The sequence below is a fragment of the Pseudophryne corroboree genome, chromosome 7, assembly GCF_028390025.1.
Source record: "Pseudophryne corroboree isolate aPseCor3 chromosome 7, aPseCor3.hap2, whole genome shotgun sequence".
NCBI classification, from domain to species: domain Eukaryota; kingdom Metazoa; phylum Chordata; class Amphibia; order Anura; family Myobatrachidae; genus Pseudophryne; species Pseudophryne corroboree.
The window spans coordinates 413,595,707-413,622,174 of record NC_086450.1 but is presented as its reverse complement, the minus strand read 5'-3'; the positions used below and the strand labels follow the sequence as shown (position 1 = coordinate 413,622,174).

Sequence of the window (26,468 nt, the reverse complement as noted above, 5' to 3'; positions counted from 1 at the left end):
TATTGTAGTAGAGAAATTTGTCGGGTATATTTTGGATAAGTCTGAACATATATGGACCCCCAAATATTTAAATCTCGATGGAGCTATAGAAAACGGCATTTGTATGGATCTCAAAAGGTCTGGACTAGAGTTTCCCAGCAATAAAACCTCCGATTTGGATCTATTAATTTTATATCCGGAAACCACCCCAAAAGAGTCAAGTAGATGTAACAAAGAAGGCAAAGAGTGAGTAGGGTTAGAAAGAAATAAAAGGGTATCATCTGCAAATAGTCCTATCTTCAGCTCCTCCCCTCCAATTTTAATCCCCTGAATCAAGGGGGAAGCACGTATAGCCACAGCAAGGGGTTCTATGGCAATGGCGAAAAGAAGAGGGGACAAGGGACACCCTTGACGGGTCCCCCTCTCTAGTTTAAAAGCAGATGAAAGAAGTCCATTGCATGCTAATTGTGACTGTGGAGAAGAATATAAGGTACGTAAAATATTAATAAAATGGGTAGGAAAGCCAAATTTCTCTAGGGTACGAAATAAATGGGGCCATAAAACTAAATCAAACGCTTTTTCAGCGTCCAACGTTACTATCATATGAGGGGCTACCCGCAAGGTATGATTAGATGTTACCTGTGATATAGCTGCGAGAACCCTCCGTACATTCACCACCGAATGCCGTCCTGTTATAAAGCCAGTTTGATCTTTATGTATCAAAACCGGAAGAATGGGCTTTAATCTTTCCGCTAAAATTTTTGTAAAAATTTTATAATCAGTATTAAGAAGTGAAATTGGTCTATAAGACCCCGGAAGACTAAGATCACGTCCCTCTTTCGGTAAGACTTTAATGACGGCATCCGAGAAGTGAGCAGGGAGAGTTCCCTCAGCTATAATTGAATTAAAACATGCGGCCAAAGGTTCAGCAATTTGGGTAGATAACAAACGAAAAAATTCATTAGAAAACCCATCAGGGCCTGGCGATTTAAATAATTTCAACTGCTTAATAACCCCAACAACCTCCAACGGAGTCACAGGAGCCATCAAAACAGGTAGAAAGGATACTGGGAGTTGTGGCAATGAAAGTAAATCCCAAAAGGTAGAAGAAGAAGAGGGAAGAGATACAGGGGTAGGAGAGGTGGTTTCCAGATTACCAGAAGCAACGGAAGCATTTACTGAGTATGTAGGCACAGAATAAAGCTCCTCATAAAATGATCTCATCACTTCGATTATATGAGAGTCGGAGTCCGTAAAAGTTCCGTCTGATTTCAATAAGGGCCTGATCACTGTACGCTTTCTAGATCCATGTAGTAAATTTGTAAGGAGTCTACCATTTTTATTACCAAATTTATAATATTTTGAGTTTACATTAAAATAATATTTATCCCCACTGGTCTGTAAAAGCTCTGAGAAGTGAGTCTTAGCTGTGTTATAACGTATTTTATTTTCCAAGGAGGGGGCCTGTTTAAATAGTTGGAAAGCATTAGAAAGCTTACCTTGCAGGTCTAAGTAAGAAGCATTTCGTAGCTTATTAATTCGAGAAGAGTATTCTATCAATTCACCACGTAACACGGCCTTGGCCGCCATCCAAAAATTAGAGGGATTGGATACAGCACAGCCAGAATTATGCGTCTGATATTTTCCCCACGTCTTTTCTAAGAAGACTTTAAAGCCTTTCGCTTTTACAAGATGTAGGGGAAATTTCCACAAAGGTTTAGTCTCCACAGATCTCTTGAGTTCTAAGTTAATCCATACCATACCGTGATCTGATAATATAGGGGGTTCAATATTTACAGTAGAGATTTTAGTAAATAAAGGTTCTGCCAGAAAAATATAGTCTATTCTAGAACAGGTGTTATGAGTCATGGAAAAGCATGTAAACTCTCTCTCAACCGGGTAAACTGCTCGCCAAGTATCTACTAGATTGAGGGATTTAACAAAAAATGGGACCCCTATTTTTGGAAGGGTAATCGGGAGTTTCGGAGCAGGGGAACGGTCAAGAAAAGAAGATGAAATTAAATTAAAATCCCCGCAAACTATTAAAGAGGCAGGATCATACGTATGGAGTTTAGCCAATAATGATGTAAAAAAGGTTTTCTTATATTGATTGGGGGCATACACATTACATATATTGAATACGATTCCTTGTATATCCACTGTAAGCACCACAAATCTACCATCTGGATCAGGGAAAACAGATAAAACATGACTATTTAATGACTTTTTCCCTAAAATAATTACTCCTCGTGATTTAGTATTGTATGAGGCTACAGCTAGTAAATCCCAACCCAGCATTTTTAACTTATTCGCTTCCAAAGCTTTTAGATGGGTCTCCTGTAAACATATCAATTCTATAGATAGCTTATTGAGGTATACAAGTAGTTTACGTCTTTTCGCAGGTGTATGTATGCCTCTAATATTAAGTGAACCTATTCTGAGAGGCATTATCACATACAAGTCTCTTAATCATCTGATACTGTTCATATCCATAAAGAAGGGGTAAGGGAGGGTGGAAAAAACATAAGGGAAAGACAAACAGAAAATGGACAGACATATATAACCAAATAATTTGAGCAGTACTAATTTAACCAAACTGGACTTCCAGCAACTGACTGCTCTCTGAGACACAAAGATCCCAAATAGCAGACCTAATAACGTATTTATTAACAAAAATAAAAAGAAAAAATGGCGCAGCTCCGCTCCTCGATATTACAGTGATTGGCTGAAAATATTTCAACACCTACGAAATATACTCTAAATGAAGATGTAAGCAATATTAAGGCTTAATAACTTCTTAAGGCTTAAAAGCTTCTTAACGTGCCTCAGAAATGCAGTAAGACATATAGCACCCCTTAAGCATAGAGTATACCCCATATATACTTATTTAAACTCAAATATATACGGCAGTCCCAGTTCTCACTCATCCACAACATCAGCAATGTCCCCGTGTTCCTTTGCAGAGGCCTCTTCTTTAAGAAATGCTGCAGCATCTTCAGGATTTGTAAACTCCGAGTACGATGTACCAGAAAAGATGCGGAGACGTGCAGGAAAAAACATAATAAATTTTCTATTTGCTCGTACCAAGGTGGTACAAATTTCCGAAAAAGAACGACGCAGTCTTGAGAGTTCAACTGAAAAATCTTGATAGATACGGATGTTATGTCCTTCCCACTGAATCGGATATAATTTGCGAGATGCTTTCCAAATAACTTGCTTATGCAAAAAATTTAAGGTTTTAAAAACCACCACTCTTGGTTTCTGTGCAGTGGCTTTCGAGATATCTCCCACTCTATGGACTCTCTCTATGGAAATATCAGCACATGCTTCTTCCACATGTAACAGCTTAGGGAGAATAATGCGAACAAAATGATCCAAGTGATTTCCTTTAAGTGACTCAGGAAGGCCTGTGATTCTCAAATTCTTCCGTCTGGCCCTGTTTTCAAAACTATCTAGCTTTTCTGCCAAGCGCTTATTATCTATTTCCAGAGCCCGTACAGATTTTTGTAAGATACTGACATCGTCCATAGTGTCACTTACATGTTTTTCTACGTCAGTAACACGGCCAGATAGAGTTTGCAATTGTGAGGTAATATCAGAAACTGCCTTTTGCAATAGAGGCGCCATGGTGGAGTGAATTGCCAAAACCATATCCTCATAAGAGGAAGAGAGAGTACCTGTACCGCCCGGAGCCGGAGCAAGGTCCAACATAGGATCCGCTATGGGTTTCTTCTGTACTGGCGTCCCTGGAGCATTATCACCGTCCGGCGCCATGTTGTGGTCTCCCCGGCGCTTCTCTAGTCGCGGTGGCTGAGGTGGCGGGGGTACTCCTGAGACGGAGGACACACTCAAAAACTTGTCCATCGTTCCCTCTATCCTCCGTGGGGAACGGGAACGGTGTCTGCCTTTGGTAAACAGGGTTACTGCAATGTCGAGTGAGTTGGGGAGCGGAGCTGTCGGAAGAGGCTGCTCACTCTCCCATTGCCGGAACCGGAAGTCCCCCTACACTCTCCTGTTACTGCAGTGTTCCCTACACTCTCCTGTTACTGCAGCGTTCCCTACACTCTCCTGTTACTGCAGTGTTCCCTACGCTCTCCTGTTACTGCAGTGTTCCCTACACTCTCCTGTTACTGCAGCGTTCCCTACACTCTCCTGTTACTGCAGCGTTCCCTACACTCTCCTGTTACTGCAGCGTTCCCTACACTCTCCTGTTACTGCAGCGTTCCCTACACTCTCCTGTTACTGCAGCGTTCTCTACACTCTCCTGTTACTGCAGTGTACTCCACGCTCTATTGTTACTGCAGTGTTCCCTACGCTCTCCTGTTACTGCAGTGTTCCCTACACTCTCCTGTTACTGCAGCGTTCCCTACACTCTCCTGTTACTGCAGCGTTCCCTACACTCTCCTGTTACTGCAGCGTTCCCTACGCTCTCCTGTTACTGCAGTGTTCCCTACACTCTCCTGTTACTGCAGCGTTCCCTACACTCTCCTGTTACTGCAGCGTTCCCTACACTCTCCTGTTACTGCAGCGTTCCCTACACTCTCCTGTTACTGCAGCGTTCCCTACACTCTCCTGTTACTGCAGCGTTCCCTATACTATCCTATAAATGCAGTGTTCCCTACACTCTCCTGTTACTGCAGCGTTCCCTACACTCTCCTGTTACTGCAGTGTACTCCACGCTCTATTGTTACTGCAGTGTTCCCTACTCTCTCCTGTTACTGCAGTGTTCCCTACGCTCTCCTGTTACTGCAGTGTTCCCTACACTCTCCTGTTACTGCAGTGTTCCCTACACTCTCCTGTTACTGCAGCGTTCCCTACACTCTCCTGTTACTGCAGCGTTCCCTACACTCTCCTGTTACTGCAGCGTTCCCTACACTCTCCTGTTACTGCAGTGTTCTCTACACTCTCCTGTTACTGCAGCGTTCCCTATACTATCCTATAAATGCAGTGTTCCCTACACTCTCCTGTTACTGCAGCGTTCCCTACACACTCCTGTTACTGCAGCGTTCCCTACACTCTCCTGTTACTGCAGCGTTCCCTACACTCTCCTGTTACTGCAGCGTTCCCTACACTCTCCTGTTACTGCAGTGTTCTCTACACTCTCCTGTTACTGCAGTGTTCCCTACGCTCTCCTGTTACTTCAGTGTTCCCTACTCTCTCCTGTTACTGCAGTGTTCCCTACACGTTCCCTACACTCTCCTGTTACTGCAGTGTTCCCTACACTCTCCTGTTACTGCAGCGTTCCCTACTCTCTCCTGTTACTGCAGCGTTCCCTACACTCTCCTGTTACTGCAGCGTTCCCTACACACTCCTGTTACTGCAGTGTTCCCTACACTCTCCTGTTACTGCAGTGTTCCCTACACTCACCTGTTACTGCAGCGTTCCCTACACTCTCCTGTTACTGCAGCGTTCCCTACACTCTCCTGTTACTGCAGCGTTCCCTACACTCTCCTGTTACTGCAGCGTTCCCTACACTCTCCTGTTACTGCAGCATTCTCCACGCTCTCTTGTTACTGCAGGGTTTTCACACTCTGTATTACTGCAGCGTTCACAACGACCTCCTGTTACAGAAGCAACCCTGCACTGTCTTGTTACTGCAGCGCTCCCTGCACTGTCTTGTTACTGCAGCACTTCCTGCACCATCTTGTTACGGCAGTGCTCCCATGCTCTTTTATTACTGCAGCATACTCTATGATCCTAGAGTCTTCCTTTTACCCACTACTGGCATTATATGCAAATTAGAACAGTCTTCATAAACCAATAATAGTATTGATGTGGAACAGGTGTATACTGACCACTGTACTTTATAGCCATAGCACAAGTACAGTACTGAAGGACATTTAATCTACACTGCACTTTATAGTTGGTAGATACTGTATCTGCCATCTGTATAATCATTCAGTAGCGATCTATGTTATTCCATGCCACCTGTTTATCATTCCATAGCGATCCATGTTATACCATGACAGTACATTGCCATTTTCCAGCTCCGTGCTTTCTCCATAGGTATAACCAGGCTCAGAAATCCTCTGCAACAAATTTCCAAATGCAGCCAGGAAAACTGGACTCTCTGAAAGAAGAGATGGACGAGGCAGCTAACAAAGTGGAGCTATGCAAGGTGTGCGTACGGCAGTGACTGCCGGAAAAGCATCTTTCCTTATAAGGCACTGTCCTGGCGTATGTTCTGTAGATAGCAATATAAGTACATATATACATGTGTATAGGAATGGGATTTAGGTCGTGTATGTGTATATGCCTGTCTGTGTCTATTTAAATGTTATATTTAACCTTGTGTATTTATAAATGTTAAACATTATAAGCTGTGCTGCAAAGTATACACTTGTGTTAGGAATTCAGCCCATGTCATCCCATCTCCCTCTATCCCTACAGGATCAGCTGGCAGCCGATATGTACAATTTTGTCTCCAAGGAAGGGGAGTACGGTCAGTACTTCGTTATGGTAAGTCTGCTGTTGGTAATGGCCTTTGCATGAGTACTGTGGACACAGAATGAGTAAATGTCTCCATGACACCATAGTTGTGTGTTTTATCACCTTGCTCCATGGAGGGTTGACGTTCTTGTATAACGTGGGGCCATGTATTCACGATATTCTACATCCAGGCATTTCCACTTACGTTAAACATTTTTATTGGGGTTACTGCAGTACATGAGGAGACCGCAAGAAGATTGTGCTTTCATAATTTTCTCCTAGTAACTCAATAGTAGCAGATTTTTGTTGTAATGGGTCAGTGATCAGATGAGCGGATGGGATCAGCAGCCGGAGATCTGCCGTATATAGGAAAATATCTTCCACCGCGATCACAGCCTTCTCTCAAATATCTGTCTATCTGATAAACCCTGGAAGATGTACTCCTATATAATAGCGTATCACTAGATCTCTTATGTAAGACTATTCTGTTTATAGACTTATTGGTCTTCAGACACATAAATGCATGAGATGATCCTTGTCATTTACTTTTTACATTATGGAACTCTTTGGTCCCTTATAATGGTCGAGGCATGGTTATTGAATACGTGGCAAATACAGACTGCTCAGGCCAGTAGACAGGCTAATGATGTGTTCTGAGGGCTTCAGTGCCCTGCTGTGGGGGTCTCACTTTATTTATTCTATTGGGGCAAATAAACATTACACTTTCTCCTGTATTTGTAACCATTGACATGAATAAGCACTTAGGAGGTCCTTCATACCTTATAGGGTCAGCGTTTTCCATGGTAACCTTTGCCAAGACATTGAGATCATGCAATTTTACCTCCTCTACCATGATTTGTGCACCGCATGTGCATCGCTCACTTGTCTCATGTACTCATTGTGTTTTGTTTCCTGTGTGGGTTCTGTCTTCAGTTATTAGAAGCTCAAGCAGAATACCATAGAAAAGCACTAGCTGTCTTAGAAAAAGCACTACCCGAAATCCAGGCCCAGCAAGGTAAAGACCCGCAGCACCCCTCTCAGCTTTGGTTTGATCCTATCCTGTCTTTGCCTCTCACTGTCTGGTTACTAGAGGGGGCAATGTCTTTCTAATCTCTAACTCTCTGCTGCCACAGCTGCCCGGGGATTGGCAGACCGGAGGCTGCTTTATATCTGGGTGGTGTTTTCTCAAATCTTCCACTTTTTTCCTCTGATATATGTTAGATGCTGTTATTTATGCAAAGGAGAACCCCAGGTATGAATAATACAGTGTCTTGTATGTGTGTGTGTAGCCCCACTACTAAAGTTGCAGGGCTCCATCATAGGGGTGGTACCTGTGCAAAATTACTGCCAATCCCTGTCAGCACCTGGAAAAATATCTGATAGGCCAATGACTGCAGCCTGCTGCTAATATAAAACAGAGAAATGGGCAGATTGTTCATTCATGGGCAGCCTTATTTCTGGGCCAATCTGTGTCTTTCTATGCCTCTGCTTTCCACACACACACCCGTATTCCCTCCTGCATTTTCTTCAAACTCCATCTAGTTGTTAAGGTCTCTTCTAGTCTTTTCTAAGGCGCTCCCCCTTCTCCCCTGTCACGTATCTCCTCTCGCACCAGATAAATGGACAGAGAAGCCAGCATTCGGCACAGCACTGGAGGAGCACCTGAAGCGCAGTTCGCGGGAGATCGCACTTCCCATTGAAGCTTGTGTGATGATGCTGCTGGAAACTGGAATGAAGGAAGAGGTGGGTGTTTTCCATTCATTTTGTCATCTCTCCGTGTCTGTCTTGGCCATGGCAGTCCGCAGAGTGGAAACCCTTCTTTTTTTCCCCCCAAGTTTACAAAAGTGGTCTTAATTTTAATTTATGAATTCAACTGTTTTAGATATATATATATAAATAGATATAGACACGCAGAGAATATAATTTTTTGCACTTTTCCTTCAGAAATATTGTTTGACAGCTAGAAAAATGATCATGCTATCAAAGTTGCAAAGCAAAGAATAAAAGTTGCAAGAGTGAATAGTTTTTAAATCAAAATATAGTCATGATCCCTACTCTAGTAATCCGCAATTCTGTTCTGTAGGGATTGTTCAGGATAGCAGCTGGGGCCTCCAAACTGAAGAAGCTTAAAGCTGCACTGGACTGCTCCGCCTCCCAACTGGAAGAGTTTTACTCGGACCCGCACGCTGTTGCAGGTGAGGAACAGATCCGAACAAGTGTTGCCCCCCCCCCGCACACACACACACACACACACACACACACTTTGTATGTCCGTGACAGAAATCCCGGTGAGTGGCAGAGCTCGCCTTGCACGTTTGTTTCATCCGCAGCAGAAATCACTGAAAGGGGACGTGAACCATTTAAAGTAGGGTCTCTCTTCACTTTATCTTAGAAGTTTATGGAAAACCTATGAGCTTTAGAGTTTCGCCTGTTTCTACAGTATGCGTGTTTGAAAATAGTAGGAGCTTTACCCAAAATATGTTCCCCTCTGGAAAAGTCTGTTGTCAGACTAAAAGCAGGATTTTCCCTACCCTGAGTGTGAAAAGCACTCGGCTGTGAGATTTATGAGCTGACTGGCAGCGTCTGATGGGAAATACAGCTAGGGTGTGGTTGGACTTGTGTCTGTTTCTTTCTTCCACTTTGGAGACACTGCTAACCTTTGTGCTGGAGTAGGCACCCTATGTAAACTGCACAGTTGTATGTATTGTAGCTGCTCCTCTCTATACCCCTCCACTAGTAAGTGCTCAGTTACTTACTTTCTTTTTGTTTCTGCTTAATAAGAGAGGGCACCAGGTTCTGTTTTCTGTATCCAGTAGTACTCACGTCTGTTGTTCAACAGGAAAAATCAATGCTCTGACTTTTCTGCTCCAATTTGCCATCTTCCAGGTTCTCTTGGGTGAGGCCTGGCAGAGACCAGAAAGGAGATTGCAGTTTTTTTGTTGGTTTCAGTTCAGCTGCCCCTTGTTGCTTAATGGGAGAATCCCACTTTGAGTGGATGTCACTATTTTCTGACTAGCTAAATCTTCCACTACTAGAAATCATTCAGGAGCCGCTTGGGCAATTACAGCGAGTGAGTTGGGAAAATCAGTGAGAGTTTGTAACCTGATCAGAATTGATATGCAAAGGTGGCCACGTATAGGTCAAAAGAGGTAAGAGTCCTAGCGCACTTGGACAACCTCTGATGGAAGCATGCTCTGCATCTCTTTTACTGACTAGTTTGAGGCTGACTACAGAAACGCTGAGAGGACACATCCAGGTTATAAACTACTCCAACTAGAAACTGGTAAAAGCTCTGTTTTCTTCTTCAGAGTCCACAGGGCTCCAAAGTTAAGGGGAAGAATGGCATCCTGTATCATTTCCGGTACATGCTTCCACTTTTTGAGTTTTCCAAAAATAATACAATAGACATTCTCTAACCAATTGCACTGCTGCAAGCTGCACTCTTCTTGAAGGGGGATCTTATTCAGATTCTTATCCCGATAACATTATGGACTGGTTAGAGCCACCTGGGCAGTGTGGTCAATGATCCTTTCTCAAATCATTGTATCGGGTCTACCAAGGAAACCATCTGTGGATGAACAGTTTGCAGGCAGCTGTGTGCGAGTGCACCATATCCTGTGGGCAGCTTTTGAACTTCCCTAATTGCTGAGTCCTGTTTTATCCTTTGGGCTTTGTTAGTTACAACCTGAGCACTTATTGGTGGAGTCGTATAGAGGGGAGGAGCTAGAATACAAGTACTTTTACATTTAGTGACTCCTCCAGCATCATTGCCCAAGACTAGCAGTGTCCCCCATATGGGGATGTAATCATGTTACCGACGCCGAAATCCCGACAGTCTGCATGCTGATTAACAGGGACTATTCCCACTCGTGGGTGTCCACGACACCTATAGAGTGGGAAGAGAACCTGTGGCGAGCGCAGCGAACCCGCAAGGGGCTTAGTTGCGCCCGCCCTTCCCCCCTGGCAATCTGGCAGTTGGAATCCCAGCGTCAGTATGCTGACCACCGGCATCCCGATCCCAATCCCCCCAGATGTATTCCATGACAGTGATTTAATAGAAGGAAACTCTTATTATGGAGTTAAATACACAATTTTAAAAATAGAACACAAGTATGGATTTGTGGGATGCATTAGTACATAGACCTTCAGGGAATTGCATTTAAAATGTTAATTTGAGCTATTTCTTTTGAAGGGGCCTTAAAGTCTTATCTGCGTGAGCTGCCAGAACCACTGATGACCTTCAGCCTGTACGATGAGTGGATCGCTGCTGGGAAGTAAGATGAACCTTAATAATTTATGAAGCTCCAAACATAGGACACAGAATAGTGAACTTTATGTTTATCTGACGTAGTCACGTGAGGGCTCGTACAGATTGCGCTAAAGAGAAAACAAATGGCATTGGGATAATTGGTTCCTGCGACTACACTCCTCTGCCTTTCACATGAACTTAGGTGGTGGACTTGCAGGTCATCCAGGGAACTCCTACATGGACTTGAGATGAAGACCATTATAGGACTCATGTATATCATACAAACATGCCTGATTTAATAAAAAAAAGAAAGAAAAAAGAAAACAACTTCTAACAAACCATTGATACGTGATGCTCAACGTCTATCTCTATCTCCATGTTTTTGGATATCATCCTTGTAAACTGACGGAACCCATACGGAGATGTACTAATCCTTGGAGGGTGATAAACAAACCAATCAGATCACTTTATTATTCAAACACAGCCTGTAACATGGCAGTTAGGAGCTGATTGGCTGGTACTTTATCTCTTTTCACTTTATCATTTTCCAAGGCTTAGTACATATCCCTCATAGTCTCCTGGTTTCACTTCTCTTATAATGACTGCAATTCAGCAAGTGCATGGATCTCCGACACCTTCTCTTGTGGTCAGACGACTCCAGTTGTTTGTATCAACATTAACGAGAAGAGGTGATAAATGTGCTTACACTGTATGTGCGATGCCCTCTGCTCTTCCTGGTAGGAATGGTCATACATACGCGCTGTGAGACCCAGCCATGCCATAAATGCAGCAGATAGTGGTAATTAGTGCTGTGCTTGCGGTCTCCCAGTTATGCACTTCGGGCTGCAGTGTCCTCGGTGCCTCGCACAAAGCACCACTGAAACATGCCTGTAGTGTAGGAACGTTTGTCTGATCTTTTCTATGCCTGCCTCCACAGTGTGCCGGACCAGAACTTAAAGCTGCAGAGCCTATGGGTTGTTTGCCAGAAACTTCCCAAACAAAACTTTGAAAATTTCAGGTAAGTTACCCGGCTGCCCTGCCTAAGTCCCCATAAAAACTTACGGTATGAGGGGAGGAGCATCCCATACACCCCACTTTCACAAAGCCCCCCTATAGCGTTTAAAAAATAATAATCTGTGGACAGTTCTGTAATGCCAATAATGTGGCTCAGGGAAGTAACCCTCTGTAATGTTTTATAAGGAGGAATTGAAGAGTATATGGGAAAGACCCCTGTATTGGCTTTAATTCCTTGAAACTGTGATCTTGAGTTACAGTACTACCCTCTTCCTGCCTGTGTGGCGGCACACTTGCAGTACTACCCACTGCCTGCCCATGTGGTGGCGCTGTTGCTGTGTCACCAGGCAACAAGCTGTCAGGAGATTTACAGAACAAGGGGGTCTATTCATGAAGCAGTGAAAAGTGTGGAGAAGTTGCCCATAGCAACCAATCAGCATTGAAGTAACATTTCTAATTTGCATACTATACAATTGTACGGAGCTGCTGATTGGTTGCCATGGGCAACTTCTCCACAGGCTCACTTCTCCACACTTTTCACTGCTTCATGAATAGATCCCAAAGTGTTTTAAAACATATCACGAGCAAGTCCAATTGGCTGCCGTTTTAGTAGGAATGATAACGCTCCTACACGCCCTATTAGCCTCATAGCCCATAAAAGTGAGCCCATCACTTGCACACAATGAAGGCAGAACTTTTACTGTATAAACCACTGGTCACAAGAAGGCTATTGTTGGATGCACTGAGGCATGAGGCACATAACCGCAGCCTCCAGTGTGTGGAAGTGACAGGTACACCTTAGCGCTTCTGGGGGGTAGGGGGCACAGAACATTATCTAGACATGGCTCATATCTCTGTGTTGCAGGTATCTGGTGAAATTCTTGGCCAAGCTGAGTCACAGTAGCGATGTTAACAAGATGACCCCCAGCAACATTGCAATTGTGTTAGGTCCCAACTTGCTGTGGGCAAAGCATGAAGGGTAAGTACAGGGGAAGCCCATTCACAGCATATACTCCCTGTATGGCCACTATCCTTGTCTTCTCTGATTCTGGTGGAAAATTGTACAATTGCATATGATACCAGTTTCATCTTTATCTAGGACGTCCCCGGCATGTGATCTTGCATGCAGGGGATAATTAAATAAGGGCCATTAGTGGGTTCTCTGGTCAACTGAATATAAAGTGTATACTACTAGACTAATATTATACCTGCCATCACTCTGTCCAGTGTGTCCGGCTCTAATGCCATACGCATTAAGTTTGCTGCTGGTATGGGCTGTCCTGTGGTCTGTAAATCCAGTAACACTAACCTTGTGATCATTCACAGCCAATGAGCTGAGAGCTGGCAGTCTCCCTGTAGTTTCTCTAGATTGTAAGCTTGCGAGCAGGGCCTTCCTACCTCTATGGCTGTTTGTTTATTACCCAGTTTTGTTTTATCATTGTGTCCAATTGTAAAGCGCAACAGAATTTGATGCGCTATATAAGAAACTGTTAATAAATAAATAAATGTCACAGGAAGTCAATCGGGTTGGCAGTACATGAGGTGTGCACATACTTAGCAATATGTATTAGTAAATGATATCTAAGCAGGAGATGGCTAAATCCATGTAGACGTGTGAATAGGGCTTCAAAATAATAAAAAAAAGGAAGTTCAGTATGTTTATATGTTGTCTTTTCTGGATGCAGTTGTGTGTAGGTGACGGTACTCTCACGCGGTAGATGTTTCAATCAGTGCCAGTTGCCCAGTATATATCATCAGCATCAGTTGGTAGATGATTAGGACCAATCGCACGCTGAACCCTAGTATAGAATTGGGCTCATTTTTAGAAAGAAAGAAAAATTTAATTGCAAACATGCAGCTTGGTGCAGAACAGCTCCACCTAGTGGTAAAGGTGGAGAGTAACATCTAAATTGTTCGTCTCTGGGATGTGTTTCTGCAGGCCTGGAAGGAAGGCCTGATTGAAATAAATTGCCTAACTCTTTTTTTCGGGAATGATCAGTAGGGGATGATGTCTGGCAGCCGTGGAGAACTTTGGCATAAAGGGAGTATTGTGGCAGCAGGAGGAATGTGCGGTGCAGTGGTTAGGGTGTCAGTTTGCCAGTTCCCAGGCTTGTGGTTTCCCATCTTACAGAGACTACTTGCACTCTCTAATCTCCAGCAGACCTCTCTCTTTCCTTGTGTATCGGATAACCCACATCTCTTCCTATACATATAATTTGTGTGTTCCCATCGCTGTATAATTTGGTTCTCACCAGCTTTTCATGTCTGTTTCATCCTCATGTGTAGTATTTGGGGCATTGAAGTGAAAGTACCCACCTTTAGCTTTGTTATAGAAGGAAATTTAACTAAAGTTACAAATTTTGATGAACAAAAGCTTCACAAATAAACAGTACACACAGGATAACCTTTAAATATGTGTGTACTGTTCTGTAGCTGAATGCATGCCTTTTTCCTTTAATGTTTTTCAAATAGAGGATAATTGAGAGCAGTAATATCATCTTATCTATGGAACACCCACTTACAAGAGACCCTCACAGAGTCTGGGAAGGGGCTAGCTCTTAGCTGTGACATCTCTGCCACTCTTATTTTCTTTAAACTTATTTAAAAACATTTTTGTAAATTGCGAATTGTGCTGAATGACTTTGTCTCTTTTCTTCCCACTAAAACCAGGTTCTATTGGTCATATTTGGCCTTTTATGTTACATTCCAACGTTTTTTGTCACGATTTTGCATCTGTATGGCAACCAAGGAGCAACACTGTGAATTCACATTACCATTTGCTTTAATTCCCCAGAACGCTGGCAGAAATAGCTGCTGCCACCTCCGTCCACGTGGTGACAATCATTGAGCCCATTATTCAGCACGCAGACTGGTTCTTTCCTGAAGGTATGACGATAAAGACCCTTGTGCCCGGTCATTGGGCCGGATTCTGAGTTAGAAGTAATGCAGAAATGAGCAAGTAACTATGCACTTGGGTAAAACCATGTTGCACCTACGGGTTGGGGAGATATAACATGTGCAGAGAGATTTAGATGTGGGAGCAGTGTAAGAATAAAGCTGCCCACATTTGTGGGCTACATGCAAAGCAGATGTAGATAAGGTCCTTTTCTGGTGCAGGTTCCCCCAGATGTGACTTAGTCTATGATTCAAGTGTCTTAAAAGGTGCCAATATGATACACCACATGATAAATTAATTCTGTATAAGCTTTTACATGTATTTGCACCCCTCGCAGCTCAACATGGTTTGTTCCACGTGCAAAGTTTGCTCTTTTTAACTCAGAATCCAACCCATTGTCTCCTATTTCGCAGCGTGTGATATTTATGGGGTTCATTATTTTGTTGCTACCCGAGATACTCCATCGTCTAACGTTAAATCTTCCACGTTGTCTTTATCCTTCAGAGGTGGACTTCAATGTTTCTGGTGCCTTTGTTGCGGCTGTTCCTGCAAATCACCAAAACAATGACATGCACTGGGAGTTTGGCCTCATGGAACGCAAGAGGCCAGTAAGCATGGCGGTCATGGATGGGGACTTGCTGAAGAAAGAAGGGTAAGTAATCCTGTTACATCTCCCCATGATTTAATCAGCGGTGGACTTAATCATCTCCGAGGGTACACTCTGTTTGTGATTTCAGATAAAGATTTTTATACGGCGGTTGTCCCACTAGAGCAGGTCTGGCCAACCTGTTGGGAAACGGCACATCCCAGCATGCCCTGCCACAGTTTTAGCATTCCCTAATAGCTAAACTGTGGCAGAGCATGACGGGACTTGTAGTTTCACAACAGCTGGAGAGCCACAGGTTGGCCAGGCCTGCACTAGAGTGTACTCCCGGCACAAGTCTGTTTGCCCTAGGGGACCACTGAACGGTTTATTGACAGACCGGAATTGTGCTCAGTCTGTCTCCCTCTATCCCACTGCAGCATTGGTCTTAAAGTGATGGACTTCCAGTTTAACCCAAGAAGAGGAGGAACCTTAACACGAAAACACGCATCCCCTGCTTTTCATCCTCCTCTCCCGCCCAATGAAGGTGGCACGCAGGCTGAGCCGCCCGGCTCTACAGCAGATGTTACCACACCGAGCACTACACCAGTTCAACCGCCACCCCCTGCTGATCTTGTTGCAACTCATGGGCATGAAGAGTCTGGGTAAGGACAAGACCATGTGATGGTTGTTCTTTCGCTGCGCCAGCGAATTATATATTTCCTGGTTCTCATCCACAGCACGGGCAAAACCAAAGAGACACCAACAGCGACCACACCCCCATCGCTGCGGAATGGAGCTCACCCGCCTGCCGGAGCAGGTGTTCCGACACAGGGCTCTGCCGATCCGAGTCCCCACTCCACAAGACGAGGTAGCTGCGCTAACCCAACTCAATTACGAGCGCTGTACTTGCAAATAAAACAAAAGTGCCAAAAATGATTTCAGAATTGTAACGGGGGACAGTAGCTTGCATAAAACGGCAAATGGAAATAGAATGTAAAACGTTTCCTGTTTTGTCGGGGTATGAAGACTGTTAGGTTTAGTAGCCCTGTAAGAAGGAGAAGCAGTAGTTCTCTTTATCATTATGTTGTATGTTTATATTTCAGCTACCAAGAAACCTGCCCCAGCTCCCCCAAAGCCAGTGGTGCCCCTTCCTGTGCACTCGGGGAATCAGAGTTTGCCTGTGGCTGCTAACAACCCTCCCTCTGTCTCACCCAAACCCTTGAACCATGTCCATAATCCTCCTCCTCCGAGCACTGCAAGTTCCCAGGGAGGATCTGGGGCTCCCACCGCCTACTCACATGGCTCTTTGCCGCGCAGGCATTCAGGAAGCCAACCCTTAATACATGCTCCCAATCACCCTCCCCCACAGCCTCCCACACAGCCAACACCTCATCCCAAACCCGCCACTCAGCCTGCAGTTATGGCAGCCACAGAATCAACGACAGAGCACTCATCCAGCCCCTCACACTCGCCAACTCCACCAGATACTCCACCCCCTTTGTCAGAGCTCCCTGGATCCCAGACTGTTGTCCCAGAGACCACTCAGACGCAGCCTTCTCCCCCGCAGACATTTGGAACCCTTCCCCGGCCACGCCCTGTCCCAAAACCACGCGTCCGCCCCACTATCCCTCCTCCACCTCAGCCCCCGGTTTCTCATCTGCCTGGGGAGACGCAACCACCCTCTGCTTCGAAACTTATCACTGGTGAGTACAGGGGAGATTTTCATGCCTCATGTCTGTGTATGTAATAGAACATTGAACACTTGATTTGTAGATTAGTGTGTTTTAGATGTATCTCCCTTTCCTATAATCGTTTTGTAGCAGGGAGGCACATTTATTTATTAATTTATTTTAAGGGTCTATGTACTAAGCTGCGAAGGAAATAAAGTCCTTGCCAATAAGCTCCCAGTCTGTGTTTGAATAAGACAGGAGCTGGTTGGTTGGTACTTTATCCACTTTATCTCTCTCCAAGGCTTAGTACATAGAGCTCTTAGTGCGCACAGCGCTTCACAGAGAATATTCAGCCATTTAAACACACACTAGGGTTCATGTCTTTGTCAGAAGCCCTTTAAACTACCAGAATATTTTGGGTGCGTAAGCAGAAACCCATGCAAACACGGGGAGAACATATAAGCTCCACCCAGATAGAGCCCAGCTTGGGCTTGAACCCATGACCCCAGTGCTGTGAGGCAGCAATGCTAATCCCTCAGCCACCGTGCTGCCTATACATTTTTCGCCACCAGCTGCAAACAGTTCACTTGAAATGCTCCTACTGCAGCCTCTCATTGTATCTCAGTTATGTCCCTGCTTGCTAGTGAAAGCGTCCCACTGGATGGTTATTGTCTTGATGCGTCAGTAAAACATTTTGGCTGTTCCGGCAGTGTAGGTACTATTGTTCCTGCCCTCTAATTCACTGGCTGTTGCTTTAAGCTTGTCACTAAAAAGATGGCAGGAGAGGGGTGTGGGGTGGCCGTGGGCTGTGTTTTATGCAACGCTTCTAAATAGTTTTGTCTGTGGTGCCTTCAACAGGTTGGGAAAATTACCGGTATTAAGGTTTGTACTCGGCTGACACCATACGCACTGCCTCTGTGTTGTGATGACAGCTTTGCCTTGTGCACTCCGCAGATTTCCATCTACATTTCACCCCATCCCATTCCCAGCCATAGTACCCAGGCACTCTCCCACCACCGTCACCTAAATCTGCATCACCACCGTGCACCGTAACTATCTCCTCCTGCAGCTCTGAGAAAATGATTTCAAGCGCTTAGAATTGTCGAGCTGAGAAATCTCACCCTGTATCTTTTCTGTTGCCAATATGGCCCTTTAATTTGCTACCTACACAGTCTCTTTCATTACTTAGTGTATTTATTAGGTATCACGCCCATATGATAGGTTGCAGTGTAAGAGTACTTATGTTTTTGATATTTGTAACCCGTTGTGGTTTTTGGTATTTTGGTTAGGGGTAGGTACAGAAGTGTCGCTATAAAAGAGATTGTAAACGAACCCTTTAGTAGCAGATCCACTCTATCAGATATCGTGATTCTGATTATCCATTCCGAAGATGACTGTAGGGTGATGCGTTTTTGTGTCATAGACCGAATAGTGACAATACCGCTCTTAAAGTGTTCAGCTAGCCCCTATTGTGTGACCTCATGAACGCATCACTTGCGCCTGGCCGTGTCAGGTCACTGGGTAGCCAGGCAGTGATGGAAATGTGCGGCTTATGCAGTCCAGTAGTTGGGCTTATTCTGATCCTCTTCTTACAACAGGGATTTGTCCTTTGTGCAACCAGGTCTCTCATAGATCCCATCACTTGGTAATTGGGTTGAATGGAGACCTGTTTTTAAAGTATTACAGGTTGAGTATCCCTTATCCGAAATGCTTGGGACCAGAAGTATTTTGGATATCGGATTTTTCTGTATTTTGGAATAATTGCATACCATAATGAGATATCATGGTGATGGCACCTAAGTCTAAGTAGAGAATTCATTTATGTTTCATATACACCTTATACACACACAGCCTGGAGGTCATTTAATACAATATTTCTCTAACGTCCTAGTGGATGCTGGGGACTCCGAAAGGACCATGGGGAATAGCGGCTCCGCAGGAGACTGGGCACAAAGTAAAAGCTTTAGGACTAGCTGGTGTGCACTGGCTCCTCCCCCCATGACCCTCCTCCAAGCCTCAGTTAGATTTTGTGCCCGAACGAGAAGGGTGCAATCTAGGTGGCTCTCCTGAGCTGCTTAGAGTAAAAGTTTAAATAGGTTTTTTATTTTCAGTGAGACCTGCTGGCAACAGGCTCACTGCATCGAGGGACTTAGGGGAGAGAAACGAACTCACCTGCGTGCAGAGTGGATTGGGTTTCTTAGGCTACTGGACATTAGCTCCAGAGGGACGATCACAGGCCCAGCCATGGATGGGTCCCGGAGCCGCGCCGCCGGCCCCCTTACAGATGCTGAAGCAAGAAGAGGTCCATAAATCGGCGGCAGAAGACTTTCCTGTCTTCATAAGGTAGCGCACAGCACTGCAGCTGTGCGCCATTGCTCTCAGCACACTTCACACTCCGGTCACTGAGGGTGCAGGACGCTGGGGGGGGGGGGCGTCCTGGGAAGCAATGAATTTACCTTAGTTGGCGAAAACTACATCACATATAGCTCCTGGGCTATATGGATGTATTTAACCCCTGACAGTTTTCCAGTAAAAAGCGGGAGAAGAGCCCGCCGTGAAGGGGGCGGGGCCTATCTCCTCAGCACACAGCGCCATTTTTCCCACACAGCTCCGCTGGTAGGAAGGCTCCCAGAATCTCCCCTGCATCCTGCAACTACAGAAACAGGGTAAAAAAGAGAGGGGGGCACTTAATTGGCAAAATAACAGATATAAGCAGCTATAAGGGATAGACACTTATTGTAAGGTGGTCCCTATACATATATAGCGCTCTGGTGTGTGCTGGCAAACTCTCCCTCTGTCTCCCCAAAGGGCTAAGTGGGTCCTGTCCTCTATCAGAGCATTCCCTGTGTGTGTGCTGGGTGTCGGTACGTGTGTGTCGACATGTATGAGGAGGAAAATGATGTGGAGGCGGAGCAGAGTGTCTGTAACAGTGATGTCACCCCCTAGGGGGTCGACACCTGAGTGGATGTACTGTTGAAAATTACGTGACAGTGTCAGCTCTATATAAAAAAACAGTGGTTGACATGAGACAGCCGGCTACTCAGCTTGTGCCTGTCCAGACGTCTCATAGGCCGTCAGGCAGATGGCAGATACAGACGCCGACACGGATACTGACTCCTGTGTCGACGGTGAAGAGACAACCGTGATTTCCAGTAGGGCCACACGTTACATGATTGAGACAATGGAAAATGTTTTATACATTTCTGATAATACGAGTACCACCAAAAAAGGGGTATTATGTTCGGTGAGGGAAAAACTACCTGTAGTTTTCCTGAATCTGAGAAATAAAATGTGTGATGATGCGTGGGTTTCCCCCCGATAACAATTAATAATTTCTTAAAAAGTATTGGCTGCATACCCTTTCCCGCCAGAGGTTAGGATGCATTGGGAAACACCCCCTAGGGGGGATAAGGCGCTCACACGCTTGTAAGAACAAGGGCTCTACCCTCTCATGAGATGGCCGCCCTTAAGGATCCTGCTGATAGAAAGCAGGAGGGTAACCAAAAAAAGGTATTTACACACATACTGGTGTTATACTGCGACCAGCTATCGCCTCAGCCTGGAGGTGCAGTGCTGGGTTGGCATGGTCGGATTCCCTGACTGGAAATATTGATATCCTAGATAAGGATAGTATATTATTGCCTATAGAGCATTTAAAAGATGCATTTCTATATATGCATGATGCACAGCGGAATAATTGCCGACTGGCATCAAGTATAAGTGCGTTGTCCAATTCTACCAGTAAAATGGTCAGGTGATGCGGATTCCAAACGTCATTTGGAAGTATTGCCTTTGAAAGGGGACATTTGGGGTCGGTCTTTTAGACCTGGTGGCCACGGCAACAGCTGGGAAATCCACGTTTGTACCCCAGGTCGCCTCTCAAAATAAGACGCCGTATTATCAGGCGCAGTCCTTTGTTGGCAAGCGGACAAAAGGTTCCTCTTTTCTGCTCGTGACAGAGGGAGAGGAAAAAGGCTGCAGAGATCAGCCAGTTCCCAGGAACAGAAACCCTTTCCAGCCTCTGCCAAGCCCTCAGTATGACGCTAGGGCTTTACAAGCTCAGGCACGGGGGGGGGCCCGTTCTCAATGAATTTCAGTGCGCAGTGGGCTCACTCGCAAGTAGACCCCTGGATCCTTCAGGTAATATCTCAGGGGTACATATTGGAATTCGAGACGTCTCCCCCTCGCCGTTTCCAAAAGTCGACTTTACCGACGTCTCCCTCTGACAGGGAGGCAGTTTTGGAAGCCATCCACAAGCTGTATTCCCAGCAGGTGATAATCAAGGTACCCCTCCTGCAACAGGGAACGGGGTATTATTCCACACTATTGTGGTACCGAAGCCAGACGGCTCGGTGAGACCGATTCTAAAATCTAAAATCTTTGAACACTTACATACAGAGGTTCAAACTCAAGATTGAGTCACTCAGAGCAGTGATTGCGAACCTGGAAGAAGGGGACTACATGATGTCTCGGGACATCAAGGATGCTTACCTTCATGTCAAAATTTACCCTTCTCACCAAGGGTACCTCAGGTTTATGGTACAGAACTGTCACTATCAGTTCAGACGCTGCCGTAGGGATGGTCCACGGCACCCCGGGTCTTTACCAAGGTAATGGCCGAAATGATGATGTTCCTTCGAAGGAAGGGAATTTTAGTTATCCCTTACTTGGACGATTCCCTGATAAGGGTAAGATCCAGGGAACAGTTGGAGGTCGGTGTAGCACTATCTCAGATAGTGTTGCGGCAGCACGATTGGATTCTCAATATTCCAAAATCGCAGCTGGTTCCGTCGACGTGTCTTCTGTTCCTAGGGATGATCCTGGACACAGTCCAGAAAAAGGTGTTTCTCCCGGAGGAGAAAGCCAGGGAGTTATCCGAGCTAGTCAGGAACCTCCTCAAACCGAGCCAAGTCTCAGTGCATCAATGCACAAGGGTTCTGGGTAAAATGGGGGCTTCCTACGAAGCAATCCCATTCGGCAGATTCCACGCAAGAACTTTCCAGTGGGACCTGCTGGACAAATGGTCCGGGTCGCATCTTCAGATGCATCAGCGGATAACCCTGTCACCGAGGACAAGGGTGTCCCTCCTGTGGTGGTTGCAGAGTGCTCATCTTCTAGAGGGCCGCAGATTCGGCATTCAGGACTGGGTCCTGGTAACCACGGATGCCAGCCTGCGAGGCTGGGGAGCAGTCACACAGGGAAGGAATATCCAGGACTTATGGTCAAGCCTGGAGACATCACTTCACATAAATATCCTGAAGCTAAGGGACATTTACAATGCTCTAAGCTTACCAAGACCTTTGCTTCAAGGACAGCCGGTGTTGATCCAGTCGGACAACATCACGGCAGTCACCCACGTAAACAGACAGGGTGGCACAAGAAGCAGAAGGGCAATGACAGAAGCTGCAAGGATTCTTCGCTGGGCGGAAAATCATGGGATAGCACTGTCGGCAGTATTCATTCCGGGAGTGGACAACTGGGAAGCAGACTTCCTCAGCACGACCTCCACCCGGGGAGAGTGGGGACTTCACCCAGAAGTCTTCCACAGGATTATAAACCGTTGGGAAAAACTCGACAGGTATTGCGCCAGGTCCAGGGACCCTCAGGCAATAGCTGTAGACGCTCTGGTAACACCGTGGGTATGTGTTTCCTCCTCTGCCTCTCATACCCAAGGTACTGAGATTGATAAGATGGTGAGGAGTAAGCACTATATTCGTGGCTCCGGATTGGCCAAGAAGGACTTGGTAACCGGAACTTCAAGAGATGCTCACGGAGGATCCGTGGCCTCTACCTCTAAGAAGGGACCTGCTCCAGCAAGGACCCTGTCTGTTCCAAGACTTACCGCGGCTGCGTTTGACGGCATGGCGGTTGAACGCCGGATCCTGAAGGAAAAAGGGCATTCCGGATGAAGTCATCCCTATCCTGATCAAAGCCAGGAAGGATGTAACCGCAAAAACATTATCACCGCAATTGGCGAAAATATGTTGCGTGGTGCGAGGCCAGTAAGGCCCGACGGTGGAAATTCGACTGGGTCGATTCCTACATTTCCTGCAAACAGGAGTGTCTATGGGTCTGAAATTGGGGTCCATTAAGGTTCAAATTTCGGCCCTGTCAATTTTCTTCCAAAAAGAACTAGCTTCAGTCCCTGAAGTTCAGACGTTTGTGAAAGGGGTACTGTATATACAGCCTCCTTTTGTGCCTCCAGTGGCACTTGGGATCTCAATGTAGTTTTTTTTGGGATTCCAAAAGTCACATTGGTTTGAACCACTTAAATCTGTGGAGTTAAAATATCTCACATGGAAAGTGGTCATGCTGTTGGCCCTGGCCTGGGCCAGGCGCGTGTCAGAATTGGCGGCTTTATCCTGTAAAAGTCCTTATCTGATTTTCCATTCGGACAGGGCGGAATTGAGGACTCGTCCTCAATTTCTCCCTAAGGTGTTTTCGGCATTTCACTTAAACCAACCTATTGTGGTGCCTGCGGCTACTAGGGACTTGGAGGATTCCAAGTTGCTGGACGTAGTCAGGGCCCTGAAAATATATGTTTTCAGGACGGCTGGAGTCAGAAAATCTGACTCGCTGTTTATCCTGTATGCACCCAACAAGCTGGGTGCTTCTGCTTCTAAGCAGACGATTGCTCGTTGGATTTGTAGTACAATTCAGCTTGCACATTCTGTGGCAGGCCTGCCACAGCCAAAATCTGTAAAAGCCCATTCCACACGGAAAGTGGGCTCATCTTGGGCGGCTGCCCGAGGGGTCTCGGCTTTACAACCTTGCCGAGCAGCTACTTGGTCAGGGGCAAACACGTTTGCTAAATTCTACAAATTTGATACCCTGGCTGAGGACCACCTGGAGTTCTCTCATTCGGTGCTGCAGAGTCATCCGCACTCTCCCGCCCGTTTGGGAGCTTTGGTATAATCCCCATGGTCCTTTCGGAGTCCTTAGCATCCACTAGAACGTTAGAGAAAATAAGAATTTACTTACCGATAATTCTATTTCTCATAGTCCGTAGTGGATGCTGGGCGCCCATCCCAAGTGCGGATTGTCTGCATTACTTGTACATAGTATTGTTACAAAAATCGGGTTATTGTTGTTGTGAGCCATCTTTTCAGAGGCTCCTTCTGTTATCATGCTGTTAACTGGGTTCAGATCACAAGTTGTACGGTGTGATTGGTGTGGCTGGTAATGAGTCTTACCCGGTATTCAAAATCCTTCCTTATTGTGTACGCTCGTCCGGGCACAGTATCCTAACTGAGGCTTGGAGGAGGGTCATGGGGGGAGGAGCCAGTGCACACCAGCTAGTCCTAAAGCTTTTACTTTGTGCCCAGTCTCCTGCGGAGCCGCTATTCCCCATGGTCCTTTTGGAGTCCCCAGCATCCACTACGGACTATGAGAAATAGAATTATCGGTAAGTAAATTCTTATTTTTTAATAACTTTTTGTATTAAACAAAGTTTGTGTACATTAAGCCTTCAGAAAACAAAGGTTTTACTATATCACTCTCAGTCAAAAAATTCTGTATTTCGGAATATTCTGTATTTCGGAATATTTGATATGGGATACTCAACCTGTAGTTTATTTGGAGGTCTGCACTACATATACACGGTTTAATAATAGATTCCCATAGTCTGGGGTTTTGCGGTATATAAATACAGAATACCAACTTGCTTAGATTGCGATGTGACTGCTTCATGCTCAGACGAGCATAATGATCTCTTCAACCTACTAGTGCAGTTGGGAGATCACAGCACACAAGCCCAATGGTGGTGATCTTCTGACTGCATTTGCCAACATGCGTGGTACTGGTCATATCGACCTTGATGGGACGATTATTGGGTTTTGAGGCGATGGGCTCCAAAACCTGGGGTTGTCTGCGATGTGGCAGAATGTACCTGAGATGAGAGAGATAACATACTACAGAGGAGGAGCGTCAAATCAAAGCTCTAACTATAGGAAGATGATGGTTCTTTGCTTTGGGATCTGGACCTAGTAATTCCCTCATGTTCATGTTACTCCCCCATGGAACTTGGCAATTCTGCACCAGACGAGATCACCTTGCAATGTATGGTTGTATTAGGGCACTGAAGTCGCAAATGGATGAATGTCCAGGTCTATGTCTAACTTGCATGGCCTAATAAGATCTTCCTAGTACGGCAGCACAAGCTTGGAGTCACGCTCCCGTCTGGTGGTAGAGCCGCTGTTAGTTTGCATGGAACTGGCTGCGTTACGCACTTCCCTGCTAGACGCCTGCACAGTCCCACGGCTGTTTGTGTATGTTACCAGTAACTTAGATCGGGGGACATTTCTGAGAACCGAGGTACATGTGACTGTGCTGTAACCCAGAGTAACCAATAAGCTGACATCTTTCTAGTTTAGAAAATGAAAGTGCAAATCTGATTGGTTGCGAACGATCACAATACCTTTGCATAGTTACCTGTGCACCAGCTTCTTTTAATGCCCCCTTGGTGTTAGTGTTTTACAGTTTTACAGTAGGTTATGTGAAGTGTTTGTGCCTTTTTGTCTCTGTTCCAACTACTTTTGTATTAATGCATACAGCTCAACCCCAAGTGATGGTAAATGTACGTATATGCAAGCCATTATATGCTAAACCACAGGTGTAGTTTCATTCTCACAACCGATGGGTAGAATATCTCACCCAATAGATCAGCGATTTTGTGGTCTCAGGGCAGACGTAGATAATTTGTGACGCTCCAGCTCTTGTGGGAACTACACGTTCCAGCATTCTCTGACAAAAGCCAGACAGGGTTAAATAAGCCTGTTTGCTGAGTATTTATAAACTGATGACTGTACATTAGCCATAATCATGTGGTTTACCTGTAGAATCTGTTCATTTGGGCCTTGAGTGATACAAATGTGATCCAGTCCACGAGAACAGTAATAAATGATGAACCATTCATTATATGACAGGGAGACCTAATGGTCTAAGGAGGTTAGGGATGATCTGCTTTATAACGTGTTTCCCTGCGGCCAGATACTAACCTTAAACAATTTTATTGAATAATTCAGATGTTTGATGAGACTTTATCAGTAAGCTCTGACATTGGAAAGTTTGGATGGTAAGGAAACGGGGCACCTGATTGGCCCAATCATGCAATCCGCTGACACTTTTCCCCCGCAATCACGCTTGGACTTTCACATGTGCTGGGTACTAACATTGTGTGGCCCTAACCAGGCTTGTACGCACTCACTAATACAGCATGGGGTCTCCATGAGGGTACCGCTCACTTCTTCCTACAGCTGTCACTCACGCATGGTACATAAATGCGCACACGCAAAGCTGTGGGTTTAACCTTCCCAGTTTACCCTACTCCAGTATTGTGCTCTGATCAATCCGTTATCAGAGATTATAAACTGGGAGGGTTATAACATACGTGATTTACTTACATTAACCCAATCTGGAATATTGTATGGCAAATATGTATTGTGTTGTGTTCCCTTCCAAACAGAATATTCCTGTCCCGTCACTATGACATGACTTATTTATACATTTGTGAGGACAGTGTGTGACTGCTCTAAGTGCCTATTGATAGGTTGAGTAGAGGTGGAGAACAGGCTGTCAGGAGTTTAGTAAAGAATAACCAGAAGGGGCACGTTGCAGCGTAAGGTCCAACATGGTTTGGGCCATTAG

At 45.3% G+C, this 26,468-nt stretch overlaps 1 protein-coding gene across 3 annotated transcripts in view; it reads left to right on the top strand.

Annotated features, from left to right (window-relative positions):
• Positions 1-26,468, top strand: part of ARHGAP17 (Rho GTPase activating protein 17) — a 151,871-nt gene that overhangs the window by 122,297 nt on the left and 3,106 nt on the right. The window contains exons 7-20 of one of the 3 annotated variants that reach the window (XM_063934740.1): positions 5,986-6,097; positions 6,370-6,438; positions 7,342-7,423; positions 8,024-8,151; positions 8,492-8,603; positions 10,601-10,682; positions 11,595-11,675; positions 12,537-12,650; positions 14,466-14,557; positions 15,072-15,219; positions 15,591-15,815; positions 15,891-16,021; positions 16,257-16,856; positions 25,847-25,896. In XM_063934740.1, the coding sequence (XP_063790810.1) occupies positions 5,986-6,097; positions 6,370-6,438; positions 7,342-7,423; positions 8,024-8,151; positions 8,492-8,603; positions 10,601-10,682; positions 11,595-11,675; positions 12,537-12,650; positions 14,466-14,557; positions 15,072-15,219; positions 15,591-15,815; positions 15,891-16,021; positions 16,257-16,856; positions 25,847-25,854 (1,984 nt within the window). In that variant the 3' untranslated portion in view covers positions 25,855-25,896. Of the gene's footprint in view, positions 1-5,985; positions 6,098-6,369; positions 6,439-7,341; positions 7,424-8,023; positions 8,152-8,491; positions 8,604-10,600; positions 10,683-11,594; positions 11,676-12,536; positions 12,651-14,465; positions 14,558-15,071; positions 15,220-15,590; positions 15,816-15,890; positions 16,022-16,256; positions 16,857-17,681; positions 17,706-25,846; positions 25,897-26,468 lie in introns of all 3 variants that reach the window. The other 2 variants (XM_063934739.1, XM_063934738.1) reach the window with 2 other exon arrangements.